At 42.6% G+C, this 16,777-nt stretch overlaps 2 protein-coding genes across 2 annotated transcripts; one reads left to right on the top strand and one right to left on the bottom strand.

The window, feature by feature from the left end:
• Window positions 1–222: 222 nt before the first annotated feature.
• On the bottom strand, window positions 223–1,152 carry LOC135983476 (olfactory receptor 4S2-like). The gene has a single exon (XM_065595782.1). The coding sequence runs from the start codon at window positions 1,150–1,152 to the stop codon at window positions 223–225; it is 930 nt and encodes a 309-aa protein (XP_065451854.1).
• Window positions 1,153–9,947: 8,795 nt separating this feature from the next.
• Window positions 9,948–10,877, top strand: LOC135983475 (olfactory receptor 4S2-like). Its single transcript, XM_065595781.1, has one exon. The coding sequence runs from the start codon at window positions 9,948–9,950 to the stop codon at window positions 10,875–10,877; it is 930 nt and encodes a 309-aa protein (XP_065451853.1).
• Window positions 10,878–16,777: the final 5,900 nt, after the last annotated feature.

Genomic DNA, 16,777 nt, shown 5'->3' with positions numbered 1-16,777 from the left:
TAATATAGATAGATAGATAGATAGATAGATAGATAGATAGATAGATAGATAGATAGATAAGCAAGCAGGTTAATCCTATAGGCTACACATAGCAGGATTCAGAGAAAATCATTGGGAATTTTCACAGAAAAACTGAACACCTGTGATATTAAAATCTCTTTTCTCTAAAATTCCTGCTGAATAGCATTACTTGGCAGAACATCATTCCACACATCACATTTTTCATTTCACCCCTAAAGTCACTTTTCTGCTCCCTAATTTTCTCATGGCATTTTTCACCTCCTTATTGCGCAGGGTGTAGATCAAGGGATTCAGCACCGGAGTGATAATGGTGTAGAACACGGTGACCATCTTATCCTCCGAGAAGGTGGTGGAAGGTCTTAAATACATGAAGATACATGGCCCGAAAAATATAATCACTACAGCAATATGGGAGGCACAGGTGGAAAGAGCTTTGCGACGACCTTCGGAGGAGCGAGTTCTCAAGGAGACTAAGATGATGACATAGGACACAACCAGCACAACAAAACAGGTCAGAGAAATCATCCCGGTATTGGCAATGACCATGACGCCAACAAGGTAAGTGTCAGTGCAGGCCAGTTTCAGCAAAGGGTGCACATCGCAGAAATAGTGGTCAATCTCGTTGGGCCCGCAGAAGGGTAACTGGATGGTCAGGAGAGTCTGAACGATGGAATGCACAAAGCCACCCACCCATGAAGCCATCACAAGGGAGCCACAAACACACCCAGTCATGATGGTTGTGTAATGGAGGGGTTTGCAGATTGCAATGTAACGATCGTACGCCATCACTGTGAGGAGGAAGATTTCAGTGCACCCAAAGAAATGGACCACAAACAGCTGTGCTATGCAGCCATCAAAGGAGATGGTTTTCCTCTCCACAAAAAAGTCTGCAATCAGTTTTGGGGCTGTGACAGAGGAAAGGCACATGTCTACAAAGGACAGATAGCTGAGGAAGAAATACATGGGAGACTTCAGATACTGGCTGCTTTTTACAGTGACAATAATGAGAAGATTTCCCAGCACAGTCGCGATATAGAGGAGTACAAAGAACACAAAACACACTGGCTGTAACATCTCATTGTGGCAAAGTCCCAAAAGGATGAATTCAGTCACATTCTGTGTGGGGTCCATGTACTCAGTTTAAATAATGGGTATATAGAATACCGCTAATCCACCTGCCGTGACACAAAACAAGGATAGGAATAATCAACAGATATTGACCGGTGACCAGGTGAATGTCAAGATGCATTGACTGAAGTGGTAGACTTTGTCCAAAAATAAAAAATGAGCAATATGTAACTCAAGAAACTAGAGGAAATTGGCTTGAGTTACATATTGCCATGAACAGTATATACTCAAAATAATTAGAGTGGAAACTCTGAAGATGATTCATTCTATTCTTCCCCCATAGTGAATCATCAAAGACTTTAACTGTAAGTGAAAAATTTAACCTTAACTATGCTTTGCAATCAGCCCTTCCATGATACGCATTCTATTTTATTCGTATTGCATTGTTAAACACCTTTAGAAATCCCATTTTTCAGCCAAGGATAACCATATCTCTTACCTTTGCTATCTGAGCACATAAATGCTCACAAAAGTATTTATTTGTACATGCAAACATGAAACCAAGTTACCTCGTTAAGTAACCAATGATTGAAAACTGGTCTCTGATTATTTTCATCACAAAATTATTTCACAAAATTTACATTTAGTTGAAAAGCCATTTTAATTGGAAAAAAATGATTTCAGTGGAGAATTTTGACCAGCTTTGCACAAAACCCTACTGAAACAAGAATTGAAACAGTAATTTATCAGCAGGACTCACAGATATACTTTAGATTACTTATGCTGCTCCAAAAACGCAAAGTAGCCATAAACACTGTTCGATTGACCGGTTAACTGTGTCACCAGAGTTGTGGAAAACAGCTGAAGCCTATTAGTGAACCTGACCCTATATGTGTTATAATTTGATTTGAGGTGACTGAAATAAATTTTCTGTGTTCAAAAGGAAGTATTTATGAGTGGTCATAAACAGGAATGGATTAATTATGGTGTGGCGGGTGGTCATTGCTTATGGACTAGCATCTAATAAACCTATTTTATAGATTTCAAAACTAAAATTAAAATAACAAATAAAAATAATATGAAGATTTTTCAAGAGGGAAGTTTGTAATGAAGATTTTAGAGTCATTCATCATACTTTAGGTGAATTAGTTGGAGACCGATTGATGGAGGGGGGAATTAAATTGGAGTGAATCTGAATAAAGTGTTTTCTTTTTCTTTTACATTGGTAGAGCTAAGCAGGAAAAGAACAGCATAAAATACTCAACCTTGCTGGAAAACTCACATGGGTTGTATTTGCAGATCTCAAAACTTACCTGGATGGTGATGGGTTTTATTTCCCCTGCTTCTAACCTGCTCCCGTAGCAAAGGTGTTTGGCTCTGAACAACAGCAAGCAGTTGATGAGGGTGATTTACAAGATCATCAGTTACTCCCTACTATATAGATTTTCTGCTTTGTAAATTTCATCCTAACACCCGTCTTTACAAGCCCTGTTTTAGGATGTCCTTTGCTGTCTGTCAAATCTGCGAAGACCAAATTAGCGAAATAGAGAAGTGGTTTGGTCAAGGCAGCCCCCAGGAATCTTTTCACATCAACCACTCTCCCAACTCACAAAGCCTCAGGTCTAAGACCATCTCCATCCCTCACTCTGCAAAATCTAAGACCCAACAAGATCTTTGGGGAAAATTGTCTCCCTCTTTGCTGTGAAGTCACAGCAGAAATATTCAAAATATATATGTAGTGGCAGTGCGTCATTGCCTGGTTAATGAGCTCCCAGAGGCATTTCACAGCTTCTCCACTGGAAATAGTTTTGAAGAAGCACTCCCCTATACAACTTTAAACATGTATTTGAAGCAAACTTCCAAAGCTCTGCTGAGAGTTAGTCCCTTTCGTTGTTTTCAAACTCCATCTTTCAGTAGGAACCCCCCCTCCCGCCTCCTCATATTTTCACCAAGTGATGGCCTTAGAGATCCTGCTATTATCTGGTTCCTTCTACTCGCGCCCCCTACATAACAAGATGGCACAGGAAATCCAGTGTCAAGTTCCTCATTTCACTCCTATGCTTAGAAAGGGGACCTCGAGAACTTGGGCAAAAGGCAACAAGCTCTGTGGACCTGCTGTGTGTGAACAGCCATTGGATCAGGCCTTAACCGAAGAGAACTCATGCCCAACAAAATCAATGGGAAATCACCGGGTTGACTTCAGTGACTTTTGCATCACCCCTAATCACTGATATATGGGATTGAACAACGTTTGGATTTCTCTTCTACGTGATAATGTGACTCAACGGTGACAGGACCAGGGCTTGTGACAAGACTGGGGCAATGGGATTTCACTGCAGCGTCAGTTCTCAGAGACACCCTGGCTGCACAGGATGATGGGAGTTCGGAGGAAATGCCTGGTGATGTGGCCACTGCTGCTTACGTTCCAGGATGTTATCTTGTATTCCGCCCTATGCTTAGTCTGGGGTGCCACGGCTGTGGAAAGCGTGGGAAGTCTAGCAGCATCACTGTTGCTGGGACCTCCCACCTCATATAGGCACTTGATACTATTCACAGTGAAAGTGTAGCCCACTAGTGAATGTGCGTCTCCGACCTTCCTACGTGCCAAAGTGCTGACGCTTCTGCTCTTTAATTCAAGCTCTACCAACTCCTGCCTTTACTTCCGGAGATCCCCAGTTAAATCCTTGGTGTGTTGGGTGTCACAGATGGAGGCTGCTACAAAAACAGTAGTGGGACCATTATGTACCTAAACAAAAACTGAGTCTAAATCCCAGTGAATACTGTATTAAAGGAATATGTTTGGCTTTGCCATGTGCCTGCTCTGAGAGAGATGTCAGAGTCTTTGTTTTGTGTCATTACAGATAGGCTAACGTCACAGGTCTCTCATTATGCATCAATGCCGGACTGGTTCTGTCAGTGGGTAAGTGAGGGTGTGGGTGAGGTTGTTTATCCTTACTCCCAATACATATCTTACACAGGTGAACAAAGGGCAGCCACTTCCTAAATCTGTGTGGCCTTTGATCCAGGTCCCAGTGAAATCAATGGGAACCTTTCACTGGCTTTCACCATAAGAATACAGCACCACTGGTGGTGGTAGACTTCCCACAGATGCTGGGTCCTCCCTTCGCTCCAGCTGTAGGCCCAGAGCAGTCACGGAGTGGTATGTAAGCAGCATCTTGTGACAAAATGTGGCAGGACCCATTTGAGCATGCACTTCCCCAGAGCTCTCACTGGTTGATTTTGGTATAATGTCTCTGCTGCAAAGCTTTGACCTTGGCAGGGTGAATCATTCCTTCCATGGGCCTTTGCATTGTTATGATTGAGGCCTGTAACTTTACTGCATGAGCACGTAGAACAGAAAACAGAATATTGTTAAATCTCTTATTTAAGTGATTGTTTAGGACTAGAGCGAGGTGACATTTTAATACGGAAACTTTTTTACCAGCAAAAAATGCAGATTCAGGTAAACTGAAATACTTTGTGTTGATTTCACTGAATTGTTTTGGTAAGGGGGGGAGGGAAACTTTTTAAAAATTTCAGAGAAAAATAAATATTTTGTTTTGATTTTTCTAAAAATATCTTTCAGTTTTTTTGATTCAAAATGACTTTTTGTTTCAACATTTCCTTTAATTTTATTAAAAAAATAAAAATAATTATTAAAAATTGCACAAAACCAAATCAACCTGTTTCATTATTGGTCAAACAAAATGTTTCATTTGACCCAAAACGAAACGTTTTTTTAAATCTTTTCAATTTACCAAAATCTTGGTTTTGGTTCAACCCAAAACAGTTCCTCTCCCCCACAGTTTATCTTTGGAATTTCCAGTGAACTGAAAAATCTATTTACACAGCTCTAGTTAGGAGTGATGGCTGTTCACTCCCACCATTTCCTAGAGGGCTAACTCTCCATTGCTACCCTTCTCAAGATCCCCCTTCCTGAGCATTAGGAGACAACTGAAGATTTTGACACAGGAGTTCCTGCAATGTCTTGTTATGTAGGAAGGTGTCGATAGAATGAACCAGATATGAACCATGTATCAGATAGAAAGGCCTCTATAGCACAAGCTGTTGGTAAAACATCTAATTGTAAGTGTGAGGCACAGAACCACTAAAGGGACTAAAGAACGAATTTGTAAAGGTATTTAGATGTTGTTCCACTCCGTATCACAAGGCCGGAGTGACTTAGATTGCTGAATCCCATTTTCAAAAGTGATTTAGACACTTAGAAGCCTAAGTCTCAGTCTGACTTAGGCTGCTTAGAACCTGAAAAGGCAGTGTACCTAAATCCCTTAGCCCTTGTAATGCCAAGTGGAGAAATGCCTAAAAATCTGGGCTTAACTGTCAACACGCACCAAAAGTTTGCCTGAAAGATGTGTCCAAAGCAATATGGCTTAGCTGCCTCTTCACTGTTGCTTCCAATGACGACACCTTGAAATGCCTCTGGGAACTCATTACTCAAGGCAATGACATGCTACTCTTTATGATTCACTCTAAATATTTCTGCTGTAACTTCACAGCTCGTTGGCTTTTAGCTCATGCTCAGTCGGCAGAAATAGGGGTTTGGGTGGATTATTCACTTAGGGCTGCCACAAAGGACCACTCTGGGCCTTGTGTCTATTCAGCGGGAGGGGCAGCAGATTCCTTCACCCTCCCCACCATCTTGGACGTGTGGATTCTATGCTCACCTCTTCCATTTGATGGGGCCACTCACCAGTTGCACAGAGCTAGCACACACAGACCCCCACCAAGGCATGGGTCATCAGACCTAGGAGCAGTTTGGGGTATCATACCTCAGGCCCCTTCACCTTTGGAAAGGCCCCAGCCTCATCCTTGACAGTACTGGACACATCCTGTGGGGATACAGTATAGGAGTTCATGCAGGGCTGCCCAATGGAAGTTTTGAAGCTAGGCATGCTCCTGCCATCATGATACCTCAGTCTCCAGTGTTTCTTCAGCCCCTGCGCTGCCCTATGACCAGGCTGTGAGCAGGCCGCGCCCCTCAACCCTGCAAATACAGTGCCAGGGGAGGCAGGACTAACTAGATGGGAGGGACAACAAGGGGGAAACTGAGTCAGCAATGGGTGAGTTGGAGAGTGAAATGGATTCACTCCTGCTTTTCAGAGAGGGGAAACCAAGGCACAGCAAGAGAAGGAGGGCCAGCAGAGCCGCCAGGCAAGGATGACTGAGGGCTCTGTGCTGTTCTTTGCTCTGCAGAGGCAGCTCAATTAATGGACCCAGGGGCAAAGCAGGGTGAGGAATTGGCCTCCCTGTGCTATAGAGCATACACCTTGGAAGCCACAAACAGCAGCTCGGCAGGGTGAGTCAGTCAGGCCAAAGTGGACCTGACAAAGCACCATGACTGACGGCCAGTGTCTCCAAACAAGTACATGGATAATTTCCTTGCTTAGCTCTTCTATCCTCTGACCTAAAAGGGGCTTCAAGAGGCTTCCGCAGCCCCTCCATTGTTTCCATTCATGACTGGGACAGTGGGAGTTTACTGAAGCCAGCTGGGATCCCCACTTAGAGTTAGGAAGGGATTGGCAGGCCACCAACATGTCAAATTCAATACAAAGAGAGAAAAGTCCGAGCGAACAGTTTGTGAACAACTCAGAAGTGAAAATTACCCATCTGAACATTGTCATGTAGACGTAAGAGTTACGAATATGATCAAAGAAGATCAGTAGTGCTTTTATGAATGATTCGCTTAGGAAAAAAGGGGATACATTCCCAATGAATACTATGTCAATGGCATAGTTTGATTGTCTCAAATGGCTGCTGTATCTGCTCGATCTGGCCATATCACTGCAATTGTGGTTTCATGACACAACATTTTGTTACCCCAGGGAATAACTAACTCTTCTCTTATGATGGACCAGTTTGTCTATGGCTGCATAAGTAGAAGAGAGGGTATCAAGCCATATTCTCTCCCCTCCCACCCCCGTGTACGGATTTGGAAAAGCCATATGAAGTACAAACATATTTTATATCCTTGATTACATGGTCCCACTACTGTTTTTGTAGCAGCCTCCATCTGTGACACCCAACACACCAAAGATTTAACTGGGGATCTCCGGAAGTAAAGGCAGGAGTTGGTAGAGCTTGAATTAAAGAGCAACAGCGTCAGCACTTTGGCACGTAGGAAGGTCGGAGACGCACATTCACTAGTGGGCTACACTTTCACTGTGAACAGTATCAAGTGCCTATATGAGGTGGGAGGTCCCAGCACCAGTGATGCTGCTAGACTTCCCACACTTTCCACAGCCGTGGCACCCCAGACTAAGCATAGGGCGGAATACAAGATAACATCCTGGAACGTAAGCAGCAGTGGCCACATCACCAGGCATTTCCTCCGAACTCCCATCATCCTGTGCAGCCAGGGTGTCTCTGAGAACTGACGCTGCAGTGAAATCCCATTGCCCCAGTCTTGTCACAAGCCCTGGTCCTGTCACCGTTGAGTCACATTATCACGTAGAAGAGAAATCCAAACATTGTTCAATCCCATATATCAGTGATTAAGGGTGATGCAAAAGTCACTGAAGTCAACCCGGCGATCTTCCATTGATTTTGTTGGGCATGAGTTCTCTTCGGTTAAGGCCTGATCCAATGGCTGTCCACACACAGCAGGTCCACAGAGCTTGTTGCCTTTTGCCCAAGTTCTCGAGGTCCCCTTTCTAAGCATAGGAGTGAAATGAGGAACTTGACACTGGATTTCCTGTGCCCTCTTGTTATGTAGGGGGCACGAGTAGAAGGAACCAGATAATATCAAGATCTCTAAGGCCACCACTTGGTGAAAATATGAGGAGGCGGGGGGGGGTTCCTATTGAAAGATGGAGTTTGAAAACAATGAAAGGGACTAACTCTCAGCAGAGCTTTGAAAGTTTGCTTCACATACATGTTTAAAGTTGTACAGGGGAGTGCTTCTTCAAAACTATTTCCAGGGGAGAAGCCGTGAAATGCCTCTGGGAGCTCATTAACCAGAGATTAACGCACTGCCACTACATATTTATTTTAAAAATTTCTGCTGTGACTTCACAGCAAAGAGGGAGACAGCTTTCCCCAAAGATCTTGTTGGGTCTTAGATTTTGCAGAGTGAGGGATGGAGATGGTCTTCGACCTGAGGCTTTGTGAGTTAGGAGAGTGGTTGATGTGAAAAGATTCCTGGGGGCTGCCTTGACCAAACCACTTCTCTAGTTCGCTAATTTGGTCTTCGCAGATTTGACAGACAGCAAAGGACATCCTAAGACAGGGCTTGTAAAGACGGGTGTTAGGATGAAATTTACAAAGCAGAAAATCTATATAGTAGGGAGTAACTGATGATCTTGTAAATCACCCTCATCAACTGCTTACTGTTGTTCAGAGCCAAACACCTTTGCTACGGGAGCAGGTTAGAAGCAGGGGAAATAAAACCCATCACCATCCAGGTAAGTTTTGAGATCTGCAAATACAACCCATGTGAGTTTTCCAGCAAGGTTGAGTATTTTATGCTGTTCTTTTCCTGCTTAGCTCTACCAATGTAAAAGAAAAAGAAAACACTTTATTCCGACTCACTCCAATTTAATTCCCCCCTCCATCAATCGGTCTCCAACTAATTCACCTAAAGTATGATGAATGACTCTAAAATCTTCATTACAAACTTCCCTCTTGAAAAATCTTCATCTTATTTTTATTTGTTATTTTAATTTTAGTTTTGAAATCTATAAAATAGGTTTATTAGATGCTAGTCCATAAGCAATGACCACCCGCCACACCATATTTAATCCATTCCTGTTTATGACCATTCATAAATACCTCCTTTTGAACACAGAAAATTTAATTCAGTCACCTCAAATCAAATGATAACACATATAGGGTCAGGTTCACTAATAGGCTTCAGCTGTTTTCCACCACTCTGGTGACAGAGTTAACCGGTCAATCGAACAGTGTTTATGGCTACTTTGCGTTTTTGGAGCAGCATAGATAATCTAAAGTGTATCCGTGAGTCCTGATGATAAATTACTGTTTCAATTCTTGTTTCAGTAGGGTTTTGTGCAAAGCTGGTCAAAATTCTCCACTGAAATCATTTTTTTCCAATTAAAATGGCTTTTCAACTAAATGTAAATTTTGTGAAATAATTTTGTGATGAAAATAATCAGAGACCAGTTTTCAATCATTGGTTACTTAATGAGGTAACTCAGTTTCATGTTTGCATGCACAAATCAATATTTTTGAGCATTTATGTGCCCAAATGCAAAGGTAAGCGATGTGGTTATCCTTGGCTGAAAAATGGGATTTCTGAAGGGTGTTTAACAATGCAATAAGAATAAAATAGAATGCGTATCATGGAAGGGCTGATTACAAAGCGTAGTTAAGGTTAAATATTTCACTTGCAGTTAAAGTCTTTGATGATTCACTATGGGGGAAGAATATAATGAAACGTCTTCAGAGTTTCCACTCTAATTATTTTGAGTACATCTCTACCCCGATATAATGCGACCCAATATAACACAAATTCGGATATAACGCGGTAAAGCAGCACTCCAGGGGAGGGGAGGGGGTTCACTCCAGTGGATCAAAGCAAGTTCGATATAACGCGGTTTCACCTATAATGCAGTAAGATTTTTTGGCTCCCGAGGACAGCGTTATATCGGGGTAGAGGTGTATATACTGTTCATGGCAATATGTAACTCAAGCCAATTTCTCTAGTTCCTTGAGTTACATATTGCTCATTTTTATTTTTGGACAAAGTCTACCACTTCAGTCAATGCATCTTGACATTCACCTGGTCACCGGTCAATATCTGTTGATTATTCCTATCCTTGTTTTGTGTCACGGCAGGTGGATTAGCGGTATTCTATATACCCATTATTTAAACTGAGTACATGGAGGCCACGCAGAATGTGACTGAATTCATCCTTTTGGGACTTTGCCACAATGAGATGTTACAGCCAGTGTGTTTTGTGTTCTTTGTACTCCTCTATATCGCGACTGTGCTGGGAAATCTTCTCATTATTGTCACTGTAAAAAGCAGCCAGTATCTGAAGTCTCCCATGTATTTCTTCCTCAGCTATCTGTCCTTTGTAGACATGTGCTTTTCCTCTGTCACAGCCCCAAAACTGATTGCAGACTTTTTTGTGGAGAGGAAAACCATCTCCTTTGATGGCTGCATAGCACAGCTGTTTGTGTTCCATTTCTTTGGGTGCACTGAAATCTTCCTCCTCACAGTGATGGCGTACGATCGTTACATTGCAATCTGCAAACCCCTCCATTACACAACCATCATGACTGGGTGTGTTTGTGGCTCCCTTGTGATGGCTTCATGGGTGGGTGGCTTTGTGCATTCCATCGTTCAGACTCTCCTGACCATCCAGTTACCCTTCTGTGGGCCCAACGAGATTGACCACTATTTCTGCGATGTGCACCCTTTGCTGAAACTGACCTGCACTGACACTTACCTTGTTGGCGTCATGGTCATTGCCAATACCGGGATGATTTCTCTGACCTGTTTTGTTGTGCTGGTTGTATCCTATGTCATCATCTTAGTCTCCTTGAGAACTCGCTCCTCCGAAGGTCGTCGCAAAGCTCTTTCCACCTGTGCCTCCCATATTGCTGTAGTGATTATATTTTTCGGGCCATGTATCTTCATGTATTTAAGACCTTCCATCACCTTCTCGGAGGATAAGATGGTCACCGTGTTCTACACCATTATCACTCCGGTGCTGAATCCCTTGATCTACACCCTGCGCAATAAGGAGGTGAAAAATGCCATGAGAAAATTAGGAAGCAGAAAAGTGACTTTAGGGGTGAAATGAAAAATGTGATGTGTGGAATGATGGTAGTTCTGCCAAGTAATGCTATTCAGCAGAAATTTTAGGGAAAAGAGATTTTAATATCACAAAAAGAAGAACAGGAGTACTTGTGGCACCTTAGAGACTAACAAATTTATTAGAGCATAAGCTTTCGTGGACTACAGCCCACTTCTTCGGATGCAAGTGGGCTGTAGTCCACGAAAGCTTATGCTCTAATAAATTTGTTAGTCTCTAAGGTGCCACAAGTACTCCTGTTCTTCTTTTTGCGGATACAGACTAACACGGCTGCTACTCTGAAACCTTTAATATCACAAGTGTTCAGTTTTTCTGTGAAAATTCCCAATGATTTTCTCTGAATCCTGCTATGTGTAGCCTATAGGATTAGCCTGCTTGCTTATATATATATTTTATTTTTATTTTAGTTTAAGTATTTGGTTTATTGTACTAGGTTTATAGATTTATATTAAAGTAAATTCGGCTGTAATACAAGAGACCTACAGGCCATATCCTGTATGTTAAGCTAAGGCAAAGTTAGCATATCCGTATTAAGACCTTTTACCCAGAAAGCAAAGTTGATACATACTAGCCTATGGAGTAAGTGTACCCTAACATTTTGTGGGTGAGGAATGAAATTTGGGCATAGGAGGAAGGATAAAAGAGGTGACACACCTCGCTATAGTATTCTATTTCTAGTCTATCTCTATTCCTATTCCTATTCCGCTTCTATTCTATCTCTCTACTACAACTACTACTGTTAGTAGGCTGTACTTGTTCTTCTTAATTTTCTAAGTTTCAAGGGAACTAGGCTAAATCTGGTTTCCTTAAACTTTTATTCTTAGTTTGTTTATTAGGTTTTATGTTTAAGTTTAAGTTAGTCAAGTAAACACTAAGTTAGCTTTGACAGCTCTGAGCATTAATTTCTTCTAAGCACTGCATCTCTCACTCGAGAATTGAGAAACCTGAACCGCGAGGCTGGTGCAGTGTCTCTCACCACCAGGTTATCAAGGAAGGGTGTGAGTATATTAACCAAAGCTGCGTAGCCTATAATACTATCTTTTGAATAGCAGTAATGCAATTGTAACTTTGTATTTTACCATTTACTTACTAGTTCATTGATTTTAATAAAAAGTCTTTACAATTATATCTGTGAGTTTCCCGTCATACCCCCAAGGGTCCTTTGTAAATTGTGTGGAGCCTGATTCGGGACAAGAACTTTTATCTTCTGATCAAACAGATTGGCGAGCCTAAGACCCATACTGATTAATATTACTAATAAATTATTAATAATAACATTAATCAAATCGAAATAGAATTAAATTGATGACTTAAATTAATATTATTAGTACACCCTAAATCAGGCTACATATTACCATTCTACTTTGATGTGAATGCTTGCAACATTTAAGGCTCAGTGAAAAGTGGAAACTTTTCCAGTTCTTTGTTCAATTTTATACCTAATTTCAGTTAGATTATTTATGATCATTATTGTAGTCCCAGTAGCACTGGAACAGTATGACCCAGCGATAGCCCTGACTGCGGCTCTGAAGTGACGGGGTACTAGTCTTGGTTCTGTTACATTCTGAATTTGGGTCAGTCACTTCCTTTCTCTGGACCTCTGCTTCCCTCCCACATTTTGCCATTTTGGACTGTAAACTCTTCAGGGCAGGGACTGTCTTTTACTATGTTTGTACAGCACCAAGCACATGGAGTCCCAGTTTCAGTTGAGGCCACTAGGCAATGCTGCAATACTACTAATAGTAAGGTTTCAGAGTAGCAGCCGTGTTAGTCTGTATCCGCAAAAAGAAGAACAGGAGGACTTGTGGCACCTTAGAGACTAACAAATTTATTAGAGCATAAGCTTTCGTGGACTACAGCCCACTTCTTCGGATGCATAATAGTAATAATTTTGCATTATGTTCTCATGAACATGTAGGCATGTGCTCACTATGAGGATCTGTTAAATGCAAATGTATATATATATAAAACTGTGTGAATCCTTTTGAGCGTCTCATGTGTCCTTTTTTTACTATGTCCCTTTGCAAACAATTATCATTATGAGTGAGGAAGAAACAAAGCTTATTGCATTTTAGGGGTAGTATGCAGAATTCAGAACCATCTAGCTTTGCGTTTAAGTACAATGCAATTTATTTCATGTCAGTGTAGTACATTTTAATTAAGCTGCCCACAGATGGTTGTGCAATATGGGTCTCTCTGGAATTAGAGCTATTTTGGACAGAGTCATGGAAGAGGGTTTTTTCGACCCATCTGAAAAGAGAAGGTTTGTGAGTGACAATGGTTAAGACATTTGAAATCTGGTGCATGACCCACAATGAACAACTCCACCCTCATGTGAACACAACGATCCAACAAAAAGAACAGCAGCCCTGGTGATGGTATGCTCATTCAGTTCAGATTCGCTTCCATTAATTACAGTGATGCTACTTACCCTCCTAAACAAGCTACATTCAATTTGAGACATTAACACTCCTCCTCAAAATCAACAGATTCCTGCAAACTTTCTGAATGTGACCACCAGAACTTCAGAGCACTCAAAGCAGAGCATACCTCCAGTTGTGAGAATATGAGAGTCCTCTAAAACAAATCTATATCTTCCAGTAAGAGACCACCCCCTTTCTAGCAGCTGTTCCCTCCCTCTGCTCCCATATTATACACATGCAGAAAGATCATCTTTTTAGAATATGAGTCATCCAGGCCACCCAAGAGAGCTGCCCCACTTGGATACCATGGTTAGCAATCTCCAGAGAAGGAGCAAGACTGAACTTTTTCACCCTTGTGCTTGTCTCTCATGGACAAGGCTAACACCAATATGTCAAGGAGCAAGGAGCTGTATTGTGATGACTAGATATTTCATTCACCCAACAAAACAGTTGGTAGAAGGCAATGGTATTTGGTTAATGTTGACTTGGGATGGTTTGAGATGGGTGGGAAAGGACCTCCTAGCTTATCACCTCCTCCACCTTTGAGTTCCTGCCTCTTGGAATTTGCCCCACAGTAGAAAAGAGTCATGTCCCAGAAGTCCTGATACTGCGTTATGAGGTCACATCAGCATGTGATGGTATTGTATCACAAGAACAGCTTGGTAAAACATTGTTGATTCAACATGAAGATAACATGTCATCACACCATGATGCTGGTTTACGATACCCAAAACAATCTTAAAGCTATTTAACTGGACTTCACCCCCAGCACCCGGGCAAGCAGAAACCAGGCAACCTCAGGAAATGTAATGGAATGTATGGGACAGGTGGTAATGTCACCATCTCAGCTATTTATTAAAGTCCCCTTTGGAGATGAATCTTTACATAGCTCTTGAGGAAGTTGAGATAAAATACAATCTTCAGGGCAACTTTTAGGGAGCACACCAGACCCAGTCTGTAACTTGGGAGAAACTATACACAGAATTTCACTGGGGGGGTGGGGCGATTGCTGTGGAGATAACAGAGAGGTTACAGCTCCTGTTCCCCCTTTTCCTTCATCTTTCCTCACAACCCTCTTTCCCTAACTACCTCTTGGAAGTCATGGCTGAATCCCCTTCCTCTCCCCACGTCTCTGGATGGTTGGTAAATTGGAGTAGGATGGGTGGGTGAAATGGGGTCTTCCTCACTCCCTGACATGTGACTGGGCATGACAGTTTGCTCTCTCTCCCTTCTTTTGGAAGTGTGGCCGCAGCCATTTTGGGAAGGTCAGACCAGGGGTGAAAGTAGAAATAGGGACTTATCGGTACAGGGCTGGGTTGGGGCCGGCTCTGGCCCCTGGAAGGGGCAGGGCCTTGGGTAGAAGGGGCAGGGATTGGGCGGTCAGAGCCAGCCCCGTCCTGCCTTGTACCGGCAAGTGCCCTCCCCCTGGGGTAGCTCGCGGTGGGGCTCCGGCAGCTATTTAAAGGGCCATGGGCAGTAGAGGCAGGAGAGCCCCGGCCCTTTAAATAGCCCCCGGAGCCCCACTGCCGCTACCCCAGGGCTCCAGCAGTGGGGTTCTGTTGGCAATTTAAAGGGCCCGGGGCTCCAGCCACTGCTGGGACCCGCAGGCCCTTTAAATTGCTGCCTGGGGAAGCTGGGCTGCCCCGGTACGGCACACCGGCTCTTGCCGGTACGCGGTACCGGGGCGTATTGGCTTACTTTCACCTCTGGGTCAGACACACAAAGGGGAAGTATGATGGCAGCAGGCTTGAGAGAGGCACAATTAGCAAGGAAGAAAGACAACAAGGTCTCAATGCCGGGGGAAAAAGAAATCCTGCAATACAAAGATCAGTCCCTCACATCCACCAGATAGGCTTACTGTCAAGGTTCTCACCCCACTCTGAACTCTGGGGTACAGATGTGGGGACGTGCATGAAAGACCCCCTAAGCTTATTTCTACCAGCTTAGGTTAAAACTTCCCCAAGGCACAAATCCTTTCCTTGTCCTTGGACGGTATTGCTGCCACCACCAAGTGATTTAGACACTTGGAGTCCCTGTTTCCCCAAAACATTCCCCCAAACCCCATCGCCCCCTTCCCTGAGGAGGCTTGAGAATAATATACTAACCAATTGGTTACAATGTGAGCACAGACCAAACCCCTGGGTTTTTAGGACACTGAAAATAAATCAGGTTCTTAAAAGAATATATATATATTTTTTTTAAGTAAAAGAATCACACCTGCAAAATCAGGATGGAAGGTAACTTTACAGGGTAAATAAAAAGATTTAAAACACAGAGGAGGAGCAAATAATTAGGGAATCAATTTGCAAACATCTAGAAGATAATAAGGTGATAAAGTTTGCGGACAATACCAAGCTGGGAGGGATTGCAAGTGCTTTGGAGGATAGGATGAAAATTCAAAATGATCCAGACAAACAGGGTAACGCTGTTGCAAAAAAAGCAAACATCATTCTGGAATGTATTAGCAGGAATGTTGAAAGCAAGACACCAGAAGTAATTCTTCTGCTCTATTCTGCACTGATTAGGCCTCAATTGGTGTATTGTGTCCAGTTCTGGGTGCCATATTTCAGGAAAGATGTGGACAAATTGGAGAGAGTCCAGAGAAGAGCAACAAAAATGATTGAAGGTCTAAAAAACATGCTATGAGGGAAGATTGAAAGAACTGGGTTTGTTTAGTCTGGAAAAGAGAAGGCTGAGAGGGAATGTGATAACAGTTTTTAAGTACCTAAAAGGTACCAGAAATCCACAGCGGCAAGAGGTGGAAGCTGAGTTGACCGCGGCGCGGCAGCGGTCGACTCGCCGCCGTCCTCACAGCCAAGTAAGTCGACCTAAAATACGCAATTTCAACTACGCTATTCACGTAGCTGAAGTTGCCTATCTTAGGTCAACCACCCCACCCCACCCCCACGTAGTGTAGACCTAGCCTCAGTTTTTGCTTAGCAAATCATTTGTCAAATGAACCTGATTTCCTTTGAATGAATTTGGTATTTATAAGTTTTTGGACAGTACTTTGGTCAAACGATGTTCATTTATGGGTTATTCACAAACTGCTCATCTTGACTATTCAGTCTTTGCTGTTTATTCTTTTGGGAGACAGGACACCTAAGCCATATGATATACTTCCTACTCCCCACTTGTAGGGATGAACATAAAACCTTTTCATCTGGAGAATAATGAAAGGTGGAAAAGTGCTCTTTTGGGGACCAATTTTCAGAAGAATTTGCAATAATATCTGTGAAAAGTTGGGGTTTGCAAACACTTTCATAAACATACCAGTGGTCACCCAAAGGCTGAAATCACACAAAACAAATAACAGAACTCAATGCATCAGAGTGACCCAAAGTGCTTGCTTTGGTTGTAGATATATTCATCAATCAATTTTTTGTTTTGCTTTGTTTTAACTATTAGACCAGGCATAGGAGCTGGGCTAACGTGAGTGAAGCAAACCAGTGTCTGTAATTCTTT

This window comes from Chrysemys picta, chromosome 4 (genome assembly GCF_011386835.1).
Source record: "Chrysemys picta bellii isolate R12L10 chromosome 4, ASM1138683v2, whole genome shotgun sequence".
NCBI lineage: Eukaryota > Metazoa > Chordata > Testudines > Emydidae > Chrysemys > Chrysemys picta.
The sequence above is the reverse complement of the archived record's forward strand: the minus strand, read 5'-3'. Positions and strand labels throughout refer to the sequence as shown.

Coding starts and splice junctions, on each gene's coding strand:
- LOC135983476 (XM_065595782.1), bottom strand. CDS start 1,152: ATGGACCCCACACAGAATGTGACTGAATTCATCCTTTTGGGACTTTGC.
- LOC135983475 (XM_065595781.1), top strand. CDS start 9,948: ATGGAGGCCACGCAGAATGTGACTGAATTCATCCTTTTGGGACTTTGC.